General features: G+C 44.4%; 1 protein-coding gene across 5 annotated transcripts in view; it reads right to left on the bottom strand.

The window, feature by feature from the left end:
* The window catches only part of tsc2 (TSC complex subunit 2), a 74,217-nt gene extending 49,648 nt beyond the window's left edge, over positions 1–24,569 (bottom strand). For 4 of the 5 annotated variants that reach the window (XM_072481585.1, XM_072481587.1, XM_072481588.1 and 1 more), the window contains exons 1-14: positions 24,487–24,569; positions 15,773–15,933; positions 15,566–15,652; positions 14,357–14,464; positions 12,483–12,627; positions 9,712–9,829; positions 8,994–9,042; positions 5,472–5,597; positions 4,280–4,353; positions 3,986–4,112; positions 2,810–2,953; positions 1,470–1,607; positions 627–730; positions 187–268 (exon numbers count right to left, since the gene is read on the bottom strand). In XM_072481585.1, coding sequence (XP_072337686.1) covers positions 187–268; positions 627–730; positions 1,470–1,607; positions 2,810–2,953; positions 3,986–4,112; positions 4,280–4,353; positions 5,472–5,597; positions 8,994–9,042; positions 9,712–9,829; positions 12,483–12,627; positions 14,357–14,464; positions 15,566–15,652; positions 15,773–15,907 — 1,437 coding nt within the window. In that variant the 5' untranslated portion in view covers positions 15,908–15,933; positions 24,487–24,569. The remainder of the gene's footprint in view (positions 1–186; positions 269–626; positions 731–1,469; positions 1,608–2,809; positions 2,954–3,985; positions 4,113–4,279; positions 4,354–5,471; positions 5,598–8,993; positions 9,043–9,711; positions 9,830–12,482; positions 12,628–14,356; positions 14,465–15,565; positions 15,653–15,772; positions 15,934–24,486) is intronic. The other variant, XM_072481586.1, reaches the window with a different exon arrangement.
* Between the last annotated feature and the right edge of the window lie 2,182 nt (positions 24,570–26,751).

Genomic DNA, 26,751 nt, shown 5'->3' with positions numbered 1-26,751 from the left:
CTTGCAGGGAAGTACTTGGTCGCCACTTGAGTTTCCCTTGGCAATGCATCCCCACAAAATTGGGATTTTAAATGCAAAGTTCAGCAGTACGGACCTGTACCTGACCATTATTTAGCACGTGGCCTTAAAACACTGCCATACAAAACTGGTTTAATCTAATATTTACCCTCCAGGCTTTGCACTTACTTCATACAGTTGTCGATTGATGCTCAAAACGAATGACAAGACGTCAAGAGTTTTCTTGCGGATGGTGCTACGATTCTCATTCCTGCAGGCACAGGAAGACATTGGGCCAAGTAAGCATTTCACACAAAAACAGCTGCAGCTATCACACTAAAACATGTACTTCTATTAATGCAACAAATATGATACATCACAGAAATGCAAAGGAGAAACAAAATCTAAACAGAAGTTAACCATACAGCAATACAGAACATTGGGACATCACTCAAGATGTATTACAATAGTGAAGAGTTGAATTCTCAGGATCCGCTGGTCTATTTTCGATACCATACATTTTCAGCATTTCCCCAATTAACCTCAATTAAGTTAAGACAGTCCCACAAAAACTATTATATGATAAATACTGGGCATGGTTAGCTGAGTTCATAGATGTAGCTTCTTACCTAAAGAACTTCTCCATTAGTTTTTGCAGATTCTGAATCCAGCAGTGCTTCGCAGGGTGAATAGACTGAGCTCGGTAGGACACCAGCGTAAGGACAGAGATCTCCTTAAACATGTGAGCCAAAAATATACAAAACGTTAACATATGCCAGTATCTACTCTTCATCACAAGAAAAATAAGTATTTGGTTCTGGTACCAACTATGCTCAATCCCTGACCTTGTACGATTGAAACAATTTAGAGCAATGTGTCATTCGGCCATTCATCAGCAGGCAACTGAAACTTGGAACCTAGACAATGACTTTTCAAACTTTTTTTGTGCTTCTGATTCAGATACCCACGAAGTGCATGTTTACTCCTACAATAACAGTGGCAAATGATCCCGAGAGGGGAAATTCTAATGCAGGTTAAGGAAATGGAAGAAACCTTAAATAAATATTTTGTACCTGTCTTCACAGGAGAAGACACCAAAAGTATACCAAAATTAGTGAGTAAACTAGGGGACTAATAAGGAGGAACTTAAAGAAATTAATATCAGTACAGGAAAAGGACCAAAGCATCTAATGGGACTAAAGGCTGACATTTGCCCTGAAGCTGATACTCACCTCCTAGGGTTCAAAAAGAGGTGACTGCAGAGACAGTGGATGCATTGGTTATGAAGACAAAGACTGTCCATAATCTTATGAAATTGGGGCAGTTTCTTGCCCACATTTTAATTTCTGTGCTCGGATTGTACTTAATTTGCAACTGATCAATATCAATCTGGAGTTTTTAAGCTTTAACATTGGTCACTTTGATGAGCTGTAATTTAATCATTAAAGGTTAAAACAAGTTTCAAATCTTACCGGTCTCTTATCGGAACACTTTTCAATCAGCGTGAATAATCGTTCCTGAGGACCATGATAATCATTTTGTTCATACAATTCCTCTATAGTGGTTAGCAGTTCATGTACAATAATTGTCAGCTCTTGACTACCCAGTGTCTAAAATACAATTAGGACAAGCAAGGGTGATTAGTACATTCAGGGAATATCCAACTACAACATCAAGATACGAGACTTGCAGGCAAGTTATTTGAATTGATTGCAAAATAGAGTATCCATATCAAGGCTTTTGGAAGCTCGATAAGCTATACACACAAGGATCCGGATTCACTGTCAATAGCGAGAACATCTCTCAAATTAAACCTAGGAAAGATGCTTTTTCTTTTAAATACTTATCAACTCCCAAAACCTAGGTGTCCATTCCTAGTTTCCTGGAGATGGTGGGCCTTGCTAAGCCACTTCAGAGGGCTGCTAAGAGTCAATCACATTGGTATGGGACTGGAGTCACATACAGGCCAGACTGCACAAGGACAGTTTCTTCCAGACGAGAGATGAATGAACATTAATGGCTTCTTACACTCATCTGGCAGTTACATGGTCACTTTTCTTAAATTATGGAAGCTTTTTATTTCCACATTTTTTCTTTTGAACTGAATTCCAAATGATCAAGCTGCCAAGGTGGGATTTGAACTTGCTTTCGCTGATTAATGGTCCAGTAATATAACCACTGCACTCAGTGCCTATCCCTAAAGAAATTATAGCTCAGGTTCGATGGCTTCCACTATACAAGGATTGTCAAAAAAAAAAGAGAACAGAGATTAGGAGAATTAAAAAATGCAGTAAATTATGATCTGGAATACATGGCTTGAAAGGGCAGTAGAAACAGATTCAATAGTGACTTTCTTAATTAAATGAAACTTGAAAGGAAAAAAACTGCAGGGTTATGAAGAGAGTGTAGGAATTGTCGATAGTTCTTTGAAAATTTTGGTACAGGCATGATCGGCAAAATAGCCTCTTTCTGTGCAGCGATATTTTAAATGAATTAATCATAACCTCAGTGTAAAGTAAGAGTTCAAATCCAATGTTCCCTTTGGCACGACAGATGTGTCAGAATTTCATTACATCTCACTGGTTGATAGTTTAGTAACCTTTATAACGGGAATAAAACCCGACACTGCATGGCAGTTAGCAGCCAGTAACTGGTAACCGGTTTACACTGAAATCAACTCCACTTGTCTGAAGTGAAAAATATTTTTTTCCTCCTCAAAGAGTTCTATTTACTGCAATGCCGCCAAGTGCATACTTTGGATAGAGAGCAGGCAACTAGAGGCATAAATTACAACTTTAAAATTCAAACTCACCTGTATTTGCTGAAGCAATCTTTCAATAATATCCAAAAGTTGTTCCCAGGTAACCACCTGCAATTCTTTTCCATACTTTTTGATCAATCTAGTGATAGACAGGACAATTTCATAGGACACTACTGCATTGGCACTTGTCATAGCCTGAAAGAAATAACCAATTGCACAGCGTCTGTCAATTGATTTACTTTTATATAAATTCCAACGTGAGCTGACTGTCTACTACTGATCCAGTTAGAGAGTGTAATAGTACTCAAAATACCAAGTCTCTAATATAACAGTATCCAGCAACAGCAGATTTTGAGCATCTAATACTGACCGTGTTACTGAGCCTTTATAGCATGCTCAATATTGCCCCACGTTATTGCGAATGTTGTTAGAGTTACTCAGTGATTAATATTGGCAGTATTACTGAATAATATTAATTGAGTTACTGAGGCCAAGACTGCCCAGGTTAGTGTGCAAGATTGGCTGGGTTTCTAATATTGACTGAATTGAGTGCCTAACATTAACAGTGGGTTAATGATTAGTGTTCAATAATGACCATATGTTAATAAGTTTCCAATATTGACAGTAAATTTGTGTTTAGCAGTTACAGCATTTAATATCGCTGGAGTTTCTACATGTTGAATTTTGAGATTACTTGTCCGACGTTGCTTGACTGTCTAGTATTGACAGCTAAGTGTACTAAGTGTTCAATATTGACTGGCTGAATGAGAGCTTAGTATTGTTTGCAGATCACTGAATATTTAATACTGAGTATGCACTGAGTGTCCAGTATTGACTTGGTTACTGCGTACAGTTATATCTGGACAAGTACAAGAAAAGCAAATGCTTGTGATAAAACTTCCGCCCAAAGAGACAAACCAGATGTATTTCAGGAGACAGAGCTGGCTATGACAAGGCGGCAATCAGGTAAGACAAATGTTTTATAGAATGAATCTCGAGTTTAACTGTTTTTCTTCTTATTCCCAATGGTGCTTCTGCTCATACACTCGTGGCAAACGAATATGGATCCCTATATTAATGTCTCTTTCACGTTGGCTATCAGAATGGCTTTACACTGAACCACAAACAAATAAAGTCTGCAATGTACACAAATAGACTCTGCCAAAAAGAAAATCCCTGGTTTAGAACTGTAAATTATTTCCTGGTTAAAAGATTACCCAGCTTTACCTTATAAAAAGAGGGTAAAACAGATGTTGGGGTGCTCTTCAGGGTAAAGAGACGATGTGCACCCCAGAGAGCCATTCCAACAAAGAATACTGCACCTCTCAACAAAGCCGCATCATCCGTATGCACTCTAACATCAGGACAACAAAGTTAGATACATCAAAATTATTACTTGTTTTAAGAACAGCAAAAATAGTGTGCAAATATTTTATCAAATATATATCAACAAATCAAACAGCTTAAAAATATTACAAATTACGGAGGTATTTAAAACAATGAACAAAAATATAGCCATACTTATCCTCCATAATGCGACACATTGTATAAATTGCACTGTGCCCCAGATGTGTTCCCAAGACTTTGCGCATCAGCTGGAAAAGGAAAGTTCCATTAAGAATTTAGTTCAAGATTAAGTTGATAGTTCACGGTCCAAGTCCTTGTATTGAGGTGCGCTTAGACAAACATTTCATCTAATGATTTATTTTCTTTCTGAAGTATACTTAAACAGGACCCCAGTTTCCATGCAACCCACTTAACCAATTTGTTTACACAATAGGACAGAGATGACGGAATTCTCTCAAGAAGTTATACGTTTGATATGCAATGGTGGTATCAATGGAGACAAGCACCTGAGAAATAAATTTCCACCTGGTACAAGTAACTCTTAACTCCCCCCTTGCTCCCACCTCAACTAAAGCCACTGATTGCTTTTTGAAGACTGGCTGCAGGATCTTGCACACTCTTAAAATGTCGCCTTGTTAAATATGACATGCCAATGGGAACAAACATGCCAATCTGAACAACAGCTATGTGCTTACCTGTAAAACTACTTCTTGCTTTCAAGAAGAAAGCATCCTCCAATACTAAAGACTAGATGTTCTCCTGTATAATCACTATCAGCATAAACCACTGTACAGCCAAAGGTAGCTAACAGATAAAAATTCTCCACTTTAACAGCCAGTTAATTCTAACTAAGAGGGGATAATTAATTAGCCTTTTTCTTTTAAAATAAACTTAATTTACTGATGTTGTCTTCCGCTCATACATTTTTTAAATGGGTGAAAACGCCAAGCGTCTGAATTGGGTTCTTGCGGTTAATTTTACATTACAAAGAATTTTAAGCTTTCGATACACCACTCATACTTTACCAAGCATTCACCTGCTGTAAAGCAGGTCCCTGGACAAACTTTCTAGGGAAGTCAATCTAATTTTAGAAGTGATTCAAAAATCACCGGTGAGACCTTCCGGCTCGTCGTGCCAACGGGATCTTCTGGGCCCGTCAAAGACGCACCTCAGCCGCCCGTGTGGGCTTCCCGGAGGCATGGGGTGGATTCAATGGGAAATCCCGTCGATAGCGGTGGGACCAGAAGGTCCCGCCTCTGGTCACTGCCGTGCCGCCTCCCACAGCCGAGAAACATGCCACGGGGGAGGCCAGAGAATCTCGCCCCACATTTCCAATATTCACGTCTGCAAGAGTGAAAATTCATACCTTCCAACAGGACTCACAGAATTCCTTGACGTTAACTGTCCGACAGAGCGTGATGATAAACCCCGGGAGAGACTCAGAGGGCAAAGAGTTATAACAAACAACGGCATCCAGGACTTGCAGGGAGACCTGAATTGAAATTTTTAAAAAAAGGATTTTTGACATTAAAGTCTGTTAAATATCCACTTCAGATCACTAAACTGCCCCTGGTCCTAAAAACATACGGCTGGACAATAGGATCAACTGCGTAGACACAAATCGACAACCTAAGCAAAATGTTTTTCAGCTCTTTATACACGTGCACTAAATGGGATAGAGAAAGAAAGAATGAAGAGGAAAGCAAAAAGTAAGGTTGAGAATATTTCTTGCAAGGATAAAAGAGCTGTCACAATCACCGACTGTGCTCAACTTACACATCCCAATCGTATCAAACCATGCCTTAAAACAAATCTCTGGGACAAATATATTGGGCAGTATTGTTTCAAGCCCTGACCACCTGATCACCTCTCCGATGTGATACAAAATGCAACACATCTTGAAATTGCTTTTACGACTTTTCAGCCAACTTTCAAGTCAAACGATTCAACAGTCAACATTACCATTTCCCACTGTAGTTTAGCCAATGGAATGTGGATTGGGCACGCATAATATAAACAAGTAATACTGTAGGCTATTTACTAAAATAAACACATAGCACAGGGGAGTATAGTGGTAATATCACTGGACTAGTTTTCAGAGGTCCAGTCCAATGCTCTGGGGATGGTAGGAGAGGGGAGGACTAGGAGAGGTGGTGGCACAGTGGGATTTTCCCTGGATTAGTAATCCAGAGACGTTGGGTAATGCTCTGGAGGTTTCTGGGTTCAAATCCCACCACGGCTGATGGTGAAGTTTGAATTCATTAAATGTCTAATGATGACCATGAAACCATTGTCGGCTGTCATAAAACCCCCTCTGGTTCACTCATGTCCTCTCGGGAGGGAAATCTGCAACCTTACCCGGCCTGGCCTCCATGCGACTCCAGATCTACCCCAATGTGGTTGACTATCGAATGCCCTCTGAAATGGCCTAGCAGGCCACTCAATTCAATGGCAAGGATAGGCAATATCCAATGAATTAAAAAACATGGGTTCAAATCCCACCATGGCAGCTGGTGGAATTTGAACTCAATCAATAAATCTGGAATTCGTGCTCGTGAACCTTTCTCTCATTAATATCCTTTAGTGAAGGAAATGTGCCATCCTTGCGCAGTCTGGTCTACATATGACTCCCACAGTAACGTGGTTGACTCTTAACTGATCTTTGCAATGGCCTGGAAGCTATTCAAGAATAAACAGGCAATAGACAACAAATGTAGGTCTTGCTTGTGCCACCCACATTACATGAAAGAATAAAGAACAAAAAAAAATCTTAGCAGTGTGACCTCTAGGATTAGCTGGAGATGACTAGTTGACCTCAACTGTAGAGAACTGTAACCCCTCCTTATGAAAAGCAAATTACTGCGGATGCTGGAATCTGAAACCAAAGAGAAAATGCTGGAAAATCTCAGCAGGTCGAGCAGCATCTGTAGGGAGAGAAAAGAGCTAACGTTGAGTTCAGATGACCCTTTGTCAAAGCTAAAAGACATAGAAAGTGGGAAATATTTATACTGCGGGGTGAGAGGTGCTGCTAGACCTGCTGAGATTTTCCAGCATTTTTCTTTCTTGTAATCCCTCCTTTCACAGCTCGTTATTCTTCTACAGAAGGTATATTAACCTAGGTTAATGATCTTGTGACAACCGTCAACCCAGAAGCAGTATAGTAAACAAAACTTGCAATTTTAAAATACCTGTGGAATCTGTAATTGGTTTTAAAGAACGTTTGATAGGGAGTTTTAAGAATTTGCATTAACTGTAATTTTCTTGAATAAAATACTGGTCCATGAAACTGACAACCCCCGACTTGGAAACAGGATCAAAAAGGATGTTAAATATGAAATTTGTGCGACTGGCATACACAAAGTAAAGCTGCAGACAAAGGGAGTGCTGGAGCAGAGGAGAAAAGAAGGCACGTTTACAAGGAGCTGTTTGTGTCTAACACAGTTAAGTAAGACAGAAAGCCAAAAACAGCGTCAGAGCAGGGATTGTGAACTGGGACAATTTTACTGCTGTTGCTTCAGTTTTGCCAAAGTCAACCACATCGCTTAACGGGGTTTATTAAAGAGTTTGGATAAAGGAGGTTCCAGGGAAGCTGTGCCACAAAGACGGGCGCAAACTTGGGAGAGGCTCTGCATGCATGTGCTGTTCAGGCGACAACTATCTGAGGGACCTCAGATGGAATACGGCTGCCGCTGAATGCTACTCAAGCGCCAAATCGATTGTGTGTGAAGTAAGGTCCCAGAGGTCAAGTTAGAGATCTTTGCAATTACAAGTCGTGCCACAGCAGCGGGCAATGATGCAGGTATTTGTGGATGTGCACGGCGCATCTCTGTTGTATCAACAATTAAGTGAAATTTACCATTTTTAGAAATATAATTCGCCTTTCAACTCATGTTTAATTTGTGAAGTAAAAAGTGAAGTTGAAAAATTACCAACAAAAAGTGAAATCCTGTTGGCAATCTCTTCATTTGGGGATCTTTCGGTAAATCTGGTTTATGGTTCCTCCACAGGGTTTGCAACAATTTTATTTCCACATTCAACGTCTATCTGCCTCAAAAGAACAGCATTTTTTCTTTCAAGAGTTCTGAGAGCAGATGGAACATCCTGGTTTGTGAAGAATACAGAACCTTTACCCACCCATTACACATTCTCACTTGACAATCGGTAACATAAGTGGATAGCACTGGAGCTTCACAGCACCAGGGTCCCAGGTTCGATTCCATGCTGGGTCACTGTCTGTGCGGAGTCTACACGTTCTCCCCGTGACTGTGTGGGTTTCCTCTGGATGCTCCGGTTTCCAACCACAGTCCAACGACGTGCAGGTTAGGTGGATTGGCCATGCTAAATTGCCCTTAGTGACCAAAAAGGTTAGGAGGGGTTGTTGGGTTACGGGGATAGGGTGGAAGTGAGGGCTTAAGTGGGTCGGTGCAGACTCGATGGGCCGAATGGCCTCCTTCTGCACTGAATGTTCTATGCTCTAATCCGGGATTCCATTTTCTACCAGTGTGATATAAAAATGTTACGGTTTGTGCAAGGGTCACATCCTCGACACACAAGCTGCTGACTACTCTAAAATCAGCTTTCAGGAATGAATATCAAGTTCATATTAACTCAAATCTCACAGCGCCTATATGAAGAAGCCACAGAAATGTAAATGTTCAACTCACAGGCTTAGTTTAGAATCTGATTCAGCTGCCAACAAAACACTGAAGACCATGTTATATTTACCCAGCAGGTTTTGCACGAAAATAATAACACGCAATATGCCATACTTCTTTTTAATGTTTTTCTTTTGCAGTAATTAAGTTAAAACACTACAGAAACTGGAAAGTACCTAAACCATCCAGAGTAACATAAAACTGTGTTAGCATGCTGAATATCTGACACTAACCTCTATATCTGTTGGCACTGTGGTCAGGTTACAAAGAACACATATTTTACTGTAAGAAAACAAAGCAGCATATGAGTATGGGTTGCTACATAGGGACTATACATTACTTTATCACTACAGATTGACAGAGACCACCCGAATGGTAAATGAGCAAATTAAATTACACAATCATAAACCTTAGAAATTCACGAAAATTAAAATAAAATAGTCGTTCAAAATTACTCCAACTGTTTCGGCAATTTTACTGATATAGTAATAAAAAAGATAGGTTTTAAATATTCTGCAAAGAATTTTGCTGACAATTTTGAAAGGAGGCACTTCAGAACAAACTGTGGAAGAGTTAGTGCAACAGTATATCCAGCAATGCAACAGACCTGCACTATATAAAATATATTGATGTATTAATCAATAATAATAGACCTCAGAACACCACATTTCAACCCACGCAGTCACGGGGAGAACATGCAGACTCCGCACAGACAGTGACCCAGCCGGGAATCGAACCTGGAACCCTGGAGCTGGAAGTGACTGTGCTAACCACTATGCTACCGTGCTGCCCCACGGAGTGGATAATAAAAATGCTGGGCTCCCACAGTAGGCCTCTGACACCTTCTTTCACAACCTTGCGCTTTGCACAGTTTAGGGGACCCAAGCATTCTATTGCAACCACTACCTGTACTCTTAATAGCAAATTTCATGAAATACCCTTCTCACTTACTGGACTATCTGGGCCACAATTAGATCCAAGTAGCAGCTGTTGAATTTGACCAGATTGACTAGCACCTCCAGAAACTCCGCTGAGAGACCGATATCCAACCACTTGAGGACAAAAGAGGCTTTAACAAGATAAAAAGAAAAACACACAGACAAGATCATTTTTTTGCCTATTAAGTCAGTCTCATTCTTAGATAGTAGCAACTTAATTACAAGACAATAAAAATAAATTTGTTCATTGGTATTGTAAAACTAAATCTGTTCAATGGCATCCAAGTCTTAAAAACAGCCACTGATTCACCTGGGTAATGGTGAAAACTCAATTTCGTACTATTAAAATTCAGCACAGCATGCCAGATGCCACAGGCAATGATCTCATTGCAGGGAGTTGCACTCTAGTACACCGCTCGCCCTCCTTGGGGATAAGAGGGCCAGAACACATCCACTGAATAGCAAAGGGAGGGGTCACACTAATTTGCTCTTGATTTCCCACCTTGTAGTCAGTATCAGATCGTAAGAAAAGATCTGGCAGGGGGTCCCATGCCCTCTTGGCTGGAGAGGCTAAGTGGGGCAAAAATATTCAAAAAGGGGGACACGTCGGAGGGACATAACATAGCGAATGTTGACACCACCATTTTATCCACTGAGATGTGTTGTGACTTATGGCTGGATGCAGAGGAAGCTATTTAATGTACAGCAGAATCTATTTTTAAAAAGTCTCAACGAACCATAATAAACGGGGCCCACCATTGAAACCACAGAAATGTTTCCCAATAGCTGGATAATTTCTCCCGCAAAATGCAGCAAGTGGAGGATAAATACATCTACAGTAACCAAAACTACAGCAAAGTGTGCATTGGTTCTATAGAAAGTGAGTCCGGGGAATTAAGAATGGAAAATAAAGAGATGGTAGGTGAACTGAACAGGTATTTTGCATCAGTCTTCAGGATACAAGTAACATCCTGGAAATAGTTGTGAATTAGGAATCGGGAGGGAGGGAGGAAATCAGGAAAATTATAATCACCAGGGGAACAGTTCTGAGCAAATTGTTGGAGCTGTAAGGGCAGCAAGTTGTGGAGAGGACATGGGAGGCTACAGTGGGACATAGATAGGTTAAGCGAGTGGGCAAACATCTGGCAAATGAATTATAATGTGGGAAAATGTGAAACAGTCCATTTTGGCAGGAGGAATAAAAATAAACATATTATCTAAATAGTGAGAGATTGCAGAGCTCTGGGATTCAGACGGATCTGGATGTCTTAGTGATGAATCACTAAAGTCTAGTATGCAGGTACAGCAAGTAATTAGCAAAGCTAATAGAATGTCATTATTTATTGCGGGTGGGCAGCACAGTGGCACAGCGTCAGAGGCCGAGGTTCAATTCCAGCCTTGGGTGTGTGTGGAGTTTGCACTTTCTCCCCCGTGTTTGCGTGGGTTTCCTCCCACAGTCCAAAGATGTGCAGATTAGGTGGACTGACCATGCTAAATTGCCCCTTAGTGCCCAGGGATGTGCAGGTTATGGGGTTAAGGGAATAAGGAGGGGGAGTGGGCCTAGTTCAGGTGTCCTCTCAGAGGGTCGGTCCAGACCCAATGGCCTCTTTCTGCACTCTAGGAATTCTATGGAATTGAATACAGAAGCAGGGAGGTTATGCTTCAGTTGTACAGGATGCTGGTGAGACCACATCTAGATTCCTCTGTACAGTATCGGTCTCCTCATTTAAGGATATAAATGTTCAGAGAAGGTTTACTAAACTAATACCAAGGATTGTCTTATGAGGAAAGATTGGACAGGCTATGCTGTGTTCCGCTGGGGTCTAGAGGCGCAAGAGTGACTTGATTGAAACATACACAACCCCTCCAAAGGTCTTGATAGGATGGTTGTGGAGAGGATGTTTCCTCTTGTGGGAGAAGCTAGAACTAAGACAGAGATGAGAAATTGTTTCTCCCAGAGATTAGAGTTTCTTTGGAATGTTCTTCTGTAAAAGAGAGTGCAAGCAGAATTTCTGAATGTTTTCAAGGCAGAGTAGTTAGAGGTAAACCAGGGTTACTGGGGTAGGTGGGAGGTTACAGTCAGATCATGGACTCACTGAATGGCAGAGCCATTTGTATGCATGCTTGCATGTAAGGCCTGCCACTAATAACAGGATTACTTCTCCAGCAAAATGCAATATGTGTAGGATTTTATTTTGGGATGCAAGCATTGCTGGCTGGGCCAGCATTTATTTCCCATCCCTAATTGCCCTTGGAACTGTGTTGCTTAAGAGACAACCACATTGCTGTGGAAGTGGAGTCACATGTAAACCAGACCAGGGAAGGATGGCAGATTTCCTTCACTAAAGGAGATGAGGGAACCAAATGGGTTTAATAGACAATGGTTTCATGGTCATTATTAGTCCTAGAGGAATTCACCAGCGCATCACTGTGGTATCCTCCAAATGTGATGCTGGAGAACCAGGAGATTATGGGCCAATATGTCTTTCAAAACAATTTTTCAAAAATTAGAACACGACGAAACATTTTCCACCCATACAAAATGGGTCACCCAAGGGTGTGATGCCCGATAGTTGTTAACACAAATGGTGCTGCATTTTGTGGGGGGTATAAAGCATACATGTTCCGCTCAGGTTTAATTATTTTAACAGCATTACTGCAGTTGGCAAAAATGTTCAGCATAACAAACTCAAATCCAGATTTACAACAATCTAGTTTAAGCCTCAACAAAAATTGCAGCAAGCTAGCCATTCAAAGATCTTCCCATATACATCACACACATACACAGGTCTTCCTCCAAATAGGTGATGTCTTTTCCGTTTTCTGTCAGTGCTTTGAACACCTCGAGTCTCTCAAGTAGGTCACAATTCACTGGGTAATCCTTGATCACATGAAAGAAGTGTGCTCGGATCGGCCCAAGCCTTTCCCCCTAGATGAACAAGTGCAGTGCGTCAGTTTGTTAAATATAAACAGGGAATGGTAAGAGCACAGCAATTTACATTTGAACAAGTGCCTTTACCATGGCAAACACCTCAAACTGGTCTTAATCATTCCAAGTTGTTGAATGTTCAATACAGTCAATGACTATCTGAGATATTACCATGAAGATGAGAACATCATACACTTTTTATAACTGCATTTCTAAGGCTTGCCCCTGTGAAATGTCAGCCCAACAGAATAAAAGACAGCAACTGATGACCCAGGAACAACATATTTGTTCGCAGGTTGTAAATGTCACTGTCGCGACATCCCCCAAGGTGAGGGTCACGAGCCACCTATTTGAACCACTGCAATTCACATGGTGTAGGTAGGCCCACAGTGCTTAGGGAGTTTCAGAATTTCAATTCAACAGTGAAGGAATTACAGTAGATTTACAAATCAGGATGATGCGGGGCTCGGCGGCAGTAGCTTTATAAATCAGGATGATGCGGGGCTTGGCGGCAGGAGGAGCTTGTAGGTAGCGGTGGTGTTCCCATGTGTTTGCTGACCTTTTCTTCAAGGTGGTAGAGGTTGCAAATTTGGAAGGTGCTGTCGAAGAAGTTTGTCTGAGTAACAACGAGGAGATACGCGTGCACAGAGCAGGCTTAACTAACTTTGCTACAGATTTTTTAAATCTGCAGCCAATGAAAATTAGAAATAAGAGAGTCTATAACAAGAACCAACAAAAGCATTTATCTAGCTCCTTTGACTCCGTACAGTGGTTAGCACTGTTGCTTCACAGCTCCAAGGTCCCAGGTTCGATTGCTGGCTTGGGTCACTGTCTGTGCGGAGTTCTCCCTGCGCCTGCGTGAGTTTCCTCTGGGTGCTCCAGTTTCCTCCCACAAGTCCCGAAAGACGTGCTTTTAGGTGAATTGGACATTCTGAATTCTCCTTCAGTGTAGCCAAACAGGCGCCGGAATGTGGCGACTAGGGGATTTTCACAGTAACTTCATTTTCAGTGTTAATGTAAGCCTACTTGTGACAATAAAGATTATTAAAAAATATAGTAAACCTTCCCAAGTGCTAAATACTGTGAAGCTGAGTCACATTATAAGATATTAATAGATGGTCAAAAGGTTGGTCAGAGGAGTATTGTTTATTTTCTGGAGGCGAGGTTCAGACAGAGAATTTCAGGGCTTTGGGCCTGGGCATCTGAAGGTGTAGCTGCTAATGGTGGAGCAATTTCAAACAGAGTTGTGCAAGAGAGCAGGTTTGGAGGAGTGAAGAGATTTCAGAGGGTTGCAGAGCTGGAGGATGCCACCAGAAAAGGACTGGGCTCAGCCACAGAGGGATTTGAAGCCAAGGTGAGAATTATAAAATTGAGGCACTGCTAAACCAGCAGCCAACAGTGAATGTACTGGACACGAATTAGGATACAGGCAGGTTTTCGATAAGCTCAAGCTTATGTACAGTGGATGCCATGCCAGCCAGGAGCATCAGAATAGCGAAATTTAATAAAGATATGGATGAGAGTTTCAACAGCAGTTGAGCTGAGACAGGGTGGTGTCAGGTAATGTTATGGAGGTATCAGATACGGGGCAATTAAATCAGTAGTATTTTCAAAAATAAAGGGAACAAACTCAATTCACAGGACTGATATTGTAATAACAGGAGAATTAAAAGCATAATGGAAGCATAATCTAAATATAAACTGGATCCACGTAAAATCAATTGCCTACCTGCCCCTGAATAATAGCCTTCATCAGCTGCAGTACTGCATGCCTGGCCTCTGAATGATCGTCAGAAATCAAGTCATCCACAGCCTGCCACACAGCCTCCACCGCATGCTAGAACCACAAAGAACAAAAGGGACAATTCACATGTTAAACCAAACAGAAACTATCATTCCAGTACTGCAAGGAAATTATCTGCAGAAGTCTCAATTGAAATCATACAGCGCACGAGGCCATTCAGTCCATCACACTTGTGCTGGCTCCTTGAAAGAGCTATTCAATTAGTCCCACTGATGTTGCTCTTTACCATAACCCAGTAAGCATTTGCTTTTCAAGCTTCTATCAACTACTTTCTGAACATTACCATTGAATGTTTCCACTTTTATCTACCTCATACGCTGCAGGAAAGGATGTCCCGAAGCGTGGTACATTAGCGAGACCATGCAGACGCTGCGACAATGAATGAACGGACATCGCGTGACAATCACCAGGCAGGAATGTTCCCTTCCAGTCGGGGAACACTTCAGCGGTCAAGGGCATTCAGCCTCTGATCTCTGGGTAAGCGTTCTCCAAGGCGGCCTTCAGGACGCACGACAACGCAGAATCGCCGAGCAGAAATTTATAGCCAAGTTCCGCACATGAGTGCGGCCTCAACCGGGACCTGGGATTCATGTCGCATTACATTCATCCCTCACCATCTGGCCTGCGAAATCCTACCAACTGTCCTGGCTTGGTACAATTCACACCTCTTTAACCTGGGGTTACCCCATCTCTGGATCTGTAAAGATTTAATCACCTGCTAATGCTCGTATTCCAAGCATTGACTGGCATCTTTGAATTTGTCTATATATATGTTTCTGGAACATACCTCTTCATTCACCTGAGGAAGGAGCAGCGCTCCGAAAGCTAGTGACATCAAAACAAACCTGTTGGACTTTAACCTGGTGTTGTAAGACTTCTTACTGTGCTCACCCCAGTCCAACACCGGCATCTCCACATCATCCACTTTTTAAGGCAGTGTCTTCTAGATCATAACTCACTGGGTAGAAAGGAAATGTTTTGCCTCATCTTCTCTGGAGGACACAGTTATTTCAATAACAACTGTTTGTCTAAATTGCACTATCATGGGATTGAAAAGACCGTGACCGCTACAACTGGATGATCACTTCATGAAAACGGGCCACCGAGTGAGTATTAAAAATATATATTTTTTACCTCTTCAAACTTCCTCGTGCGGGCTAGATCACAAACATGACCGATGGTTTTTATTCTGTTGTAAAGTCCACACTCTACATTCAGGTCCTGAGGCAAACATAAAACCAGAAGACACACTCTCAATGATGGCATTGCACACAAAGCAGCCAAAAACAGCTTTGCAAGCGTAAACAGGGTACATCTCACGTTAAAATGTAAACACAATACCTTTAATATTTCACCCGTGATTATGAGTTCTGCTGGCTTACATTCCGCTTGCTTGGTGTTAATACGGGGGCCAATACCCAGAAGACTTTTGAATCGCTCGCGGAAGGACGAATCTTTGCTCGTGGGTTTGGACATAATCAAGGAGGCCCGTCTTTCCTAAACTGAAGTAAATTGTATCGATTAAGTCAGGAATCGGTTCCGCGAGGACCAGCAATTAAACATGTTTGCCCATCAGTAGAAGTGTTAATGTGCTCACCAAGCACAACTTTGCAGCACCCTGCCCACGGCTATCCAGAATCACGTGAGCAGAGCATCGCACAGTTAACCTTCAGCTCAATCAGGTAAAAAGTAAAATAGTTCCTGCAATTGAACAGTGTAAAATGGAACCGCAGACATTTAATGCAGGTCCCAGCGAGTGCAATAACTTTAGGTAGAGTAACAAAACTGGACTCTTGCACACTTGGGCTCAAGAGCACAGTTTTGCCAAAGTTAAAAACCTGGTTGCTGGTGGGAAGCCTACAGCCCCTCAAGCCTGTGCCACCATGGCTGATCTGTACTTTAACTCTATTTTTTGCGTAGATCGAGCTTCCAAAGTTCCTGTAAACATTTGTTTTATATACTCACAGATGAATTGGGGAAGAGTACTGAACATCGGCGATGCTTCTAGAAACATACCTTGGCGTGAGGCAAGGGAGCAAGTCGGAGGAAAAAATAATCAGTCACAATTTGCTCCAGTTAAGCACTGGCAATGTCAAAACCATCGCCTTTAGGCCCCGTCACAAACCCCATATTCTGGCTACTCACTCCATCGCCCTTCATAGTCACATCTCAAACTGACCAGAGCATCCCAGTTGACGCCCAGCTGAGGCCACAAACCCACATCATCGTCATGCAAAGGACCACTTAATCCCATCTCCGTAACATTATCGCTGTATCAGCCCATCTGATGCTTGTGGGTAATCGTCCAGCCTCCGTAAACGTGCGCTTGTCCAAAGCTTTACTGCCTATATTGCATCCCACACTGGAGTGCCAAGTATTATACAACTTACGAAGGTTCTCGAGCTTCTCCAAAGCTACCATTACATTGAGTGCACAGCAGAACAGGCAATTCAGTCTAATTGGTCTATGTTAATGTTTATACTTCACATGAGGGGCTGGTTTCGCACACTGGGCTAAATCGCTGGCTTTTAAAGCAGACCAAGGCAGGCCAGCAGCACGGTTCAATTCCCGTACCAGCCTCCCCGAACAGGCACCGGAATGTGGCGACTAGGAGCTTTTCACAGTAACTTCATTGAAGCCTACTTGTGACAATAAGCGATTTTTATTTCTTTCATTTCATTCTTTCATGAGCCTCCACCTGCCCTCTTTCCTGCTTCCCCTTAAATCCAATATTATTTTCCTCAACTGCTCCATGTGTTCAGTTGCAAGTTCAACATTCTAACCACATTTGGGGCAAAATGTTTCCCCTAAATTCCCTGTTGGGAGTCATTATTGACTCTCAAACTCATGACCTAGCAGTTGCAAGTGATCCAAACACCCTGCAGGAAATGGAATTTGTACCACTGCTGGGTTAACAGTCACATAATGGAGATTATAATCCACAAGTCAAGAATACTGCCCAGGGTGTATATGACTTGAAAGGGTCTACTGTACCTTCAAAGAAGTATGGAAACAGCAAACCAATTAACCAAGTTTGTTCAAACGCTTTAAAATCGATAAATTGATCACGTTTAAAGGTAAAATGCTGATTGCACTGCATGAACACAGTGAAAAAAGATTTAAAAAACCATGCCCAGAATAGTCTCTCTCTAAATCTTTCTTTGGGCTTTCTTTTCTACATTAAAAATGCTACATATTGTGTTGGGAGTTGTTTTGATATCTTTCTAATCACTTGTATTAAATTAATATTTTGACAACCCATGCAAACTCGGTAAATTGGCTAATTTTTGTAGATTTCAAGCCAGCCTTTTTGGCATGGAAATAAAGCCAATACAAACACTCAAACTTGTTTACGACAAGCAGCATGAAAATTCAAAGCTCCTGTCAAACAAATTGACGCATATTCATCAGAACATTAGATAGGTTAGGTTAGGGATGCACGTGTTTTTTCTATGGTTAAAAGTGCATCAAACTGAAGCAAATTCATTGACCCATGTCAGGGGTAGGTTCTTTACTCAGAGAGTAGTAAGGGTGTGGAATGCCCTGCCTGCAACAATAGTGGACTCGCCAACACTAAGGGCATTCAAATGGTCATTGGATAGACATATGGACGATAAGGGAATAGTGTAGATGGGCTTTAGAGTGGTTTCACAGGTCGGCGCAACATCGAGGGCCGAAGGGCCTGTACTGCGCTGTAATGTTCTATGTTCTATGTAATGTTATTACGAATTAGAAAGCTACTATCCAAATTTCTTGATTCATTTTGGGCTGGTTCCCTTCCTAACAGGCCGAGGACCACTGCAGATTGTTCACAGTAGTCTAATGCCACATGGCATAATTCACTAATTCACCTAATTAACTGAAACAAGATGTGCCCCCGCCCCCCCTGCCAAAGCCAGGTGAAAAAATGAAATGAAAATCGCTTGTCACAAATAGGCTTCAAATGAAGTTACTGTGAAAAGCCCCTAGTCACCACATTCCGGCGCCTGTTCAGGGAGGCTGGTACGGGAATTGAACCGTGCTGCTGGCCTGCCTTGGTCTGCTTTAAAAGCCAGCTTTTTAGACCTGTGCTTAACCAGCCCCAGGTTACGCTGTTACAGAGCATAAACGTCCACACAAATCTCATTACCATCATCTCCAAGAGTCTTACGCGGGGATGCTGCGTAATTCGGAGCGAATTACCATTGCATTTATTGGAGTACTTTTCACGGTCCAAAACACATCTGTTATAATTATCTGTGGTGTGATAGAATAAATTCTAGGGCAGGTACAGTGAAACGAATTCCTCTGTCGGGGGAAAAACCAAGAACATAGGGGACATAAACTTCAAATTAGAACCAGGATATTCAAGAGTGGAAGCAACTCTCCAGACTGTGTGGAAGTCAGGAATTTGCTCTCCCAAAACACAGCAGATGCTGCGACGAGACGAGTGAAGTTTTCGAGACTTGAGAGTGGCACTTTCTTGTTAGACAAAAGGTATCAATGAACATTGAGCAAAGGCAGGTAAATGGAGGCAATATACAGATTGGCCGTGAATGGGGACAAGACCGAGGGGCTGAATGGCCTTCGCATGCTCAAATCGGCAGTGACAAGGCAACTGTCACTAAATTATCTAGTCAGCTTCACGTTAAAATAACTCTGCACTGCCCTGCTCAGATTCCACTGAATTCACCACGTGCTGTCTATTCAAGAACAAAACGCAGAGAACTCTGTCAACGGGCTCAGTAGTAGATGTGTCAAAACAACACACTTGGATGTAAGCAACCACAGGCTCGATTAGGTATTTCAGAAAGATGCTCCGATATAATTGCTGAAATTTGAGAGACGACAGCCACTGCCTCCACAAATGACCTTGGTCAGATGCACATAGGAAGCCACAATTCCACGACGGACGTTCCTTAGCTGTTACAGTACAAAAAAAGCAACATTTATCTTCCGCAATGTGCCATTTGTACTTCCAGTATCTGCTTTTGCTTCAGCAACTCTGCTCTTAGAAAGTAAACTAAGCTGAGTGTTGGCAGAAGATCTAATTTGCAAAGATAATCCGAAAGGAGACAAAGAAATATTGACCGGCATTCTCCGCACTAAGCTGCCCAGGGGTTTCCCAGCAGCGTGAGGTGGTTTCAATGGGAAATTCCATTGACAAGCGGCAGAGTAGCGATTCCCGCTGCCAGCGAACAGCGTGCCGCCGAGAAACACGCGTCTGGGGGACCGAAGAATCCAGCCCATTATCCCATATGTGAAATTTATTGCCGCAGATTTCCCCCACCTATCAGTACCACTGACAAACCTGTGACAACCAACACTACCCATTATTCCATTTAACTTTTCAACCAATTGGACTCCTTCAAGTCCAAACATACATGGCATTAACTTTTCACATACCACTTTTGCAATTAAATAAATTATGGTAACATTTCAGCTTGGAATACAGTAAAATCTTTATTATCCAACATGGACAGTGAATGGATGGTACCGGTTAATCTAAAATGCCGGTTAGCAGAGAGTTCCATTTACGACTGGCGTACAGCACAATCCGTGCAGCATGGACTAATATGCAAGTACTCAGTGAATAAAGAACAATATTCTATTTTTCTTCTAATCTTCAACAGTACATTAAAACATAAATTAAAGTTGAAACAAATAAAGTATGTAGGTACGGATTCTGGATACCTTTCTAATTGCTTGTGGTTCGAGTGATTCTGTAAGAGGAACATCAGAAATTCCGGTTGGTGGAGAACTTTGGTTGGTAAAGTGCTGGCTACGTATACTGTACCAGCTTAACCTGAGCACAGTCAAATCAAATAGCCCAAATCATCGCAGAATTTTAGACGCAGGCTGCACCCATAACTCTTTTCCGTTCGAGTATCTGCGATCTTTTACACTAGTTCAACACTCCCTAGGTCAGAAGAAAGCTCTGCCCACAAGTTCCCAATGCAACTTTCCACCAATTGCACTTGTTTGAATGGGACGGGGTGGGATTTCATTCGCGCTGTGCCCAGATTCTCAGGCATATGGATTCGCTGTCACCCGAACCAGCAGCCGTTTTAAGGTACTGACCTGGTCGGTCCTGCCCTCCTGCAAAAATATTCATTCAAGTCAGCAGAGGCCAGCAGCCAAATGACTGAAGGCGCCTGCTGCAGACATCAGTTAGAGTTTGCTTTTTCATCAGTCCGCTCATAGAACCTCACTGACAATCAGTGCAAGCATTACAGCAACTAGACCAGTATAAACCGCAAAGTCAACTTCCCCCACCCCCCAACTTTCGGCACGGAGTGTAAGAGCAGGCTGAAAAACAAACAAGCACATACACAAGACAATAACTTGCATTGACACAAATGCCTTTAATTGTAGCAAAATATCCAAAGGCAGATCAGGAATGCAAGAAAGACCAGATTGCAAGGCAAAAGGAAGAAGATTGTGAGATACACAGAAGGTATGGATAAAGTCGACGTGGAGCTGATGCTTCCTCTTGTGGGCCATTCTAAAACGAGAGGTCATAAGTTTGGAATAAGAGGTAGCAAATTTAAAACAGATTTGAGGAAAAACTATTTCTCCCAAAGGGTTGTGAATCTGTGGAATTTGCCACCCCAGAGTGTGGTGGATGCTGGGACAGTGAGTAAATTTAAGGAGGAGTTAGACAGATTTTTGATTGGTAATGGGTTGAAATGGTTATGGAGAACGGGCAGGACGGTGAGTTGAGGTCAGGATGGGATCAGCCATGATCACATTGAGTGGGTTAGGCTCGGGAGGCTAAATTGCCTACTCCCGCTCCTAGGCCATGTGTTCGGGGGAGGAGATGCTCTGGCTGATTTCGCAATCCAGGTCTTGGTCTGTAACATTGTAGGTAGCAGATGAGGAACATATCAGCCATGATAGAATAGCGGAGCAGACTCGATGGGCCGAATGGCCTGATTCTGCTCCTTTATCTTATGAACTTATGAAAGCATACACATTAAAAGGAGGAAATTTGTTCATGCAAAAATGCTATTGCAGGAACATATCAGGACACTGCCGTGCAGAGGGAAACGTGCACCGAAGCCAAAAGTACCAAATGCAACGGTGTGAAAAATATCAGCTGTGATACTTTGGAGTCAAAATGTAAACCCGTCACATCTTCCAATAACAAAGCAATCTTGGATATCAGACACACACAACCTGCTCACGTTAGCACTACGCTCACACTAAGATTTGAAATAACTGCTACCCTGATTTTATGCCCGTCAAATGACACAAACTGGCAACCTGCTGATTAAAAGCAGCAGTGACTATGGGAGGATGAAGATTATTTGCAGGCAATGTCAACAGATAAAATGTAATTTTCACATCAAGTTGCAGTACAGATAAGAAACAGAGGAACCAAGAGCAGAATTGGGCAATTCGGCCCCTTGAGACTGCTCTGCCATCCAACTGGATTATGATTGATCCTTTACCTCAATGCCATTTTCCCGCACTGTCCTATACCTTGATACCCCTTAATGTCCAGAAATCTATCCACCCCGTCTTGAACATTCGCAATGACTGAGCCTCGACAGACATCTGGGGTGGCGAATTCCAAAGACACGCCACCCTCTGACTGAAGAAGTCCCTCCTCAAACTCAGTCTTAACGTCCTATCCCTTAGTGAGACCATGACCCCCAGCCCCCCACACCCACCCCACCCCGGGGAAACATCCTTCCTGTCCAGCCTTGTAAGAATTTTGTTTGTTTCAATGAGGTCGCCTCTCATTCTTCCAAACTCTGGTGAATACAGGCCTAGTCACCTCAATTTCTCTTTATAGGCCAATCCCCCATCTTTGTTGCGTTCCCTCTATTGCAGGTATGTACTCAATTTCAGACCTCTTTACTCTTGTACTCAAATCCTCTTGAAATAAAGGCCAACATACCACTTGCCTTCCTAATTGCTGTAACGGCATGTCAGCTTTCAACAAATCATGAACAAAGGCACTCCATACATCCCAATCTCTCACCATTTAAGAAACATTCTACATTCATTTGTGTGGAGGAGAGCTTTATAGCACGAGGACAGCCATGAAAGATGGGGGTGAGTGATAGCCATCAGCCAGTGGGGTGTGATAGCCATTAGCCAGTGGGAAGGAGGATGTGTGAGCCATTAGCCAATGGGAAGGGGCGTCTGATAGCCATCAGCCAGTGGGAAGGGTGGGGGGTCCGATAGCCATTAGCCAGTGGGAAGGGGGGATGTGATAGCCATTAACCAGTGGGAAGGAGGGGTGATAGCCATCAGCCAATGGGGAGGGATGTGCTAGCCATTAGCCAGTGGGAGGGGGCTGTCAGCCAGTTGAGTCCAACCTCCACCTGACATTGCAGCAGAAGGATCTGTGAGGAGCTCAATCTGCAGGACACGTTTCTGCAGTTGCATTTCTAACTTTGTGCCCCTTTCCAAAGGACAACACTGGTCAAGGTGTTGCTGTTGCATTTGGCCCCACCAACCCAACGCAAGCTCATCCCTCCAGGCCTGAACTGGGTCAATCTCCTATCCACACAGTCCTGGAGACAAATCAGCATTGACACACTATCCCCATGTGCTCCCGGCACTTCTTCCCTCCCTAGTCCTGGAACTCAAACCCTCCTCCATTGCCGAGGATCTGCAGAACACTCGTATCCTATCCCCTGGCAACTGGGGCTCACTCTCAGCCCCAGCTCCCCTAGCCCAGGGTCTGGAGCTTATACTCCCATCTAGGATCATAACCCCCCCAATCCCCTCCTCGCTCCCCCGACCACAGCTAGGAACATACCTCCCCTCCCGGGGCTCATACCACCCTCCCTACCCTCGGCTGAGGCTCATAACTCAATACCCTCCCCCCAGGACTAGGGGCACAACCCCCCCCCTCCTTCCACAAAGGACCCACTTCCCTTCTCCAGGACCGAGATGGGGAGGGGGGCAGAAGGAGAAGACTTTCACTCCCCCTTCTCCCAGTGGGAGAGGGGGTGTGAGACACCATGGGGTGTCTCACACCTCCTCTCCGAAGACCAAGGGGGGGGGGGGTCTCTCGTCCGCTTTACGAAGACCGAGGGGGGTCTCACCCCCCCAATCCCAGGACCGGGGGGGGGGGGGGGGGGGGGAGGAGGGGAGTCCTCACACCCCCCTCTCCCAAGACCATGGAGTGGGGGACTCATGCCCCCCTCTCCCAAGACCATGGAGTGGGGGTCTCATGCCCCCCTCTCCCAGGATCGGTAGGGGGGGGCTCAAGCCCTCTCTCCCAGGACCGGGGAGGGGGGGGGGGGTCTCACGCCCCCTCTCCCAGGACCCGGGGGGGGGGGGGGGGGTCCTCACGCCCCCTCTCCCAGGACTGGGGGGGGGGGGGGTGGGGGGGGTCTCACGCCCCCTCTCCCAGGACTGGGGGGGGGTGGGGGGGGGTCTCACGCCCCCTCTCCCAGGACCAGGGGGGGACGGGACTTATGCCCCCTCTCCCAAGACTATGGCGTGGGGGTCTCATGCCCCCTCTCCCAGGACCGGTAGGGGGAGGGGGCTCAAGCCCTCTCTCCCAGGACCGGGAGGGGGGGGGGGTGGTTGATCTCACCCCCCATTCCCAGGACCGGGGGGGGGGGGGGGTCTCACACCCAATCCCAGGACCGGGGGGGGGGGGGGTGTCTCACGCCCCCTCGCCCAGTACCGGGGGGGGGGGGGGTCTCACACCCCCATTCCCAGGACCAAGGGGGGGGGGTCTCACACCCCCATTCCCAGGACCGGGGGGGGGGCTCACACCCCCATTCCCAGGACCGGGGGTGGGGGGGGGGGTCTCACACCCCCATTCCCAGGACCAAGGGGGGGGGGGTCTCACACCCCCATTCCCAGGACCGGGGGGGCGTCTCACACCCCCATTCCCAGGACCGGGGGGGCGTCTCACACCCCCATTCCCAAGAAACTCCTTTGCTCCAATCCCACCTTCCCTTGGCGCCCCTCCCCCACGGCTGCTGAGCTGTTTACTGCAGCGACCTTCCCCTGTCAGCAGGCTCCGGCCTCGCTGCCTCTGCCCAGCTGGCCTGGTGCACCTCCTGTCTCCCCGCGGAGCCCGGGCGCCGGTTGCCACTCACCCTGCAGCCTGATCCGGGCTCGGTCGCCTCACTCTCCCATTGCACCAACTCCTCCGGGCTCCCGCTGCTGGCCCAGCCCTCCCGGAACTGACATCATGCGCATCCAGACGTCCGGTCTGGCGGCGTGCGCCCTGGCGCGCGGCCTCCTGGGGGTTGCAGTTCGCTTGTAGTTTTAGGGTGGATTCTCGTCCCCATTCATTTCTGGGCTGTTGGCAAGGCTCAGAGCCAATCCCTATCTGTACAGCATCAGACCATGGGATATTTTGCGACTTTAAAAATGTCAGTTAAGATCTCTCTACATTGAGAAATTTTATGAGGAGGTTTTATTTGGAAGGTTTATGTCCCACTATGATGCCTTGTGCAGACTGTCCAGAGTGACACTCAGTACAGTAGTGAGGGAGCACCACACTATTGAAGGCACCATCTTTCAGATGAGACATTCAACTGAGGCCCTGTCTGTTCTTTCAAGTCGACATAAAAGTTCTCCTGCAAAATGCAAAGAAAAACAAGGAGCTCTACCCAGTGTCCTGTCGAACATTTATAATAATAATAATCTTTATTGTCACAGTCGGCTTACATTAACACTGCAATGAAGTTACTGTGAAAAGTCCCTAGTCGCCACATTCCGGCACCTGCTTGGGTACACCGAGTGAAAATTCAGAATGTCCAAATTACCTAACAGCATATTTCGGGACTTGTGGGAGGAAACCGGAGCACTTGGAGGAAACCCACGCAGACATAATAATATTTTATTATTATTATTACACAGGGAGAACGTGCAGACTCCGCACAGACAGTGACACAAGCCGGAAATATGTATCCCTCAGTCAACTCTGTGAATGGATAAGCTGGTCATTTATCTGTGGGAGCTTGCTGTGCACAAACTGGCTACCACATTTTCTACATTACATTTCAAAAAAGGACTTAATTGACTATAAAGCATTTTGGGACATCCAGAGGTTGTGGCAAGTGCTGTATAAACAGGTCAACTCCATGCACACACAGTTCTAGTGTGGTTTAGGAGCATGGGGCAGAAACCAGGAAGCGTGAATTTCTTTCATCACTTTTGAGATATAACTCCTGGCAGCATGAAACATCTTTTTGTATAACATTAGGAAAGGGAAATAATAAATTGGGCAGTTAATGTTGTATAATGTTTTATCGGAATGTTGATCTATAATAATATTTGCAAGTGACCCCAACACACTCCATCATTTCAGATTCTGGACCTCGCTCTCCCCCTCCTGCAGCCTCAACATCAATCTCACTGCTCCTCAACTGCAGCCTTTCCTGAGGACTTCCCTGCCGGAAGCACAGCTCAGGCCTCTCGGTGGGAGCGGGGAGGCGGGGTAATTTTCACAGGCAGAAGGGTTTTCTGTCCCAACAGGGGGTGGGGGGAGGGGGGGTGGATTACATTCTCTGAAATTTATGATGCCTCTGGATCCCTGCTATATTGTCACACCAGCCCTACGGACAGGACGTCATTGGATTTCTGTACTTGCATGGGCCAGTGCACACGTGCAGTCGGACATTGTTGGCCATCTTGCCATGTTGTGTTGGTATCAACATCTTAGCCATGTTGTGTTGGTAGAACCAGTGTTATGGAAACACATGATGGCTGGGCCAAGATCCTGGAACCCCCTTCCTAACAGCATTGCGTGTGTACCTACACCACACACAAAACAACGGCTCACAAAGGTAGTTCACCACCACCTTCTCAATAAGAGATTGGTAATAAAGGCTGGTGCAGTGGGTCGCGCCCCTGTCTCTGAGCCTGAAGTTTTGGTTCACGTCACTCCCCAGGACTTGATGGCCAAGGAAGGTACATTCATGACGTGGCCAAAGAGGTTGAGTATCAACCTGAAAAATCCTTCCAACATGCCAAGGACAGGTGGTAAAAGCGGGAGAGAGACTCCTGGTCATCCATGCTTAATATGGAGTGCCGTTCCTCAAGATATAAGCCTCCAGCAATAGACTTAGTTACCTGTTCCAGGAATAATTAGCTATGGAAACACCATTGGGTGCAGGAAGATATGGAATTGGAAAAAAAGTTGGCCTTACCAGTATTCTCCACATCCCATGAAATAAATGAAAAAATAGAGGCCCCCCCCCAAAAAAAAAGCCCTATCATAAATTACATTTGCTGATATTTCTCCAGATCTGTCCTGAAAGTCTGTTGTAAGAGACAAATGAGTGACACTCCACTAACTGCACTAGCGTACAAGTGATGGACAATCAAGGAAACTGCGGCTGCATGTACAGGGT

This window comes from Scyliorhinus torazame, chromosome 17 (genome assembly GCF_047496885.1).
Source record: "Scyliorhinus torazame isolate Kashiwa2021f chromosome 17, sScyTor2.1, whole genome shotgun sequence".
NCBI classification, from domain to species: Eukaryota; Metazoa; Chordata; class Chondrichthyes; order Carcharhiniformes; family Scyliorhinidae; genus Scyliorhinus; species Scyliorhinus torazame.
Note: the sequence above shows the minus strand (reverse complement) of the source record. Positions and strands in the feature narration are given on the sequence as shown.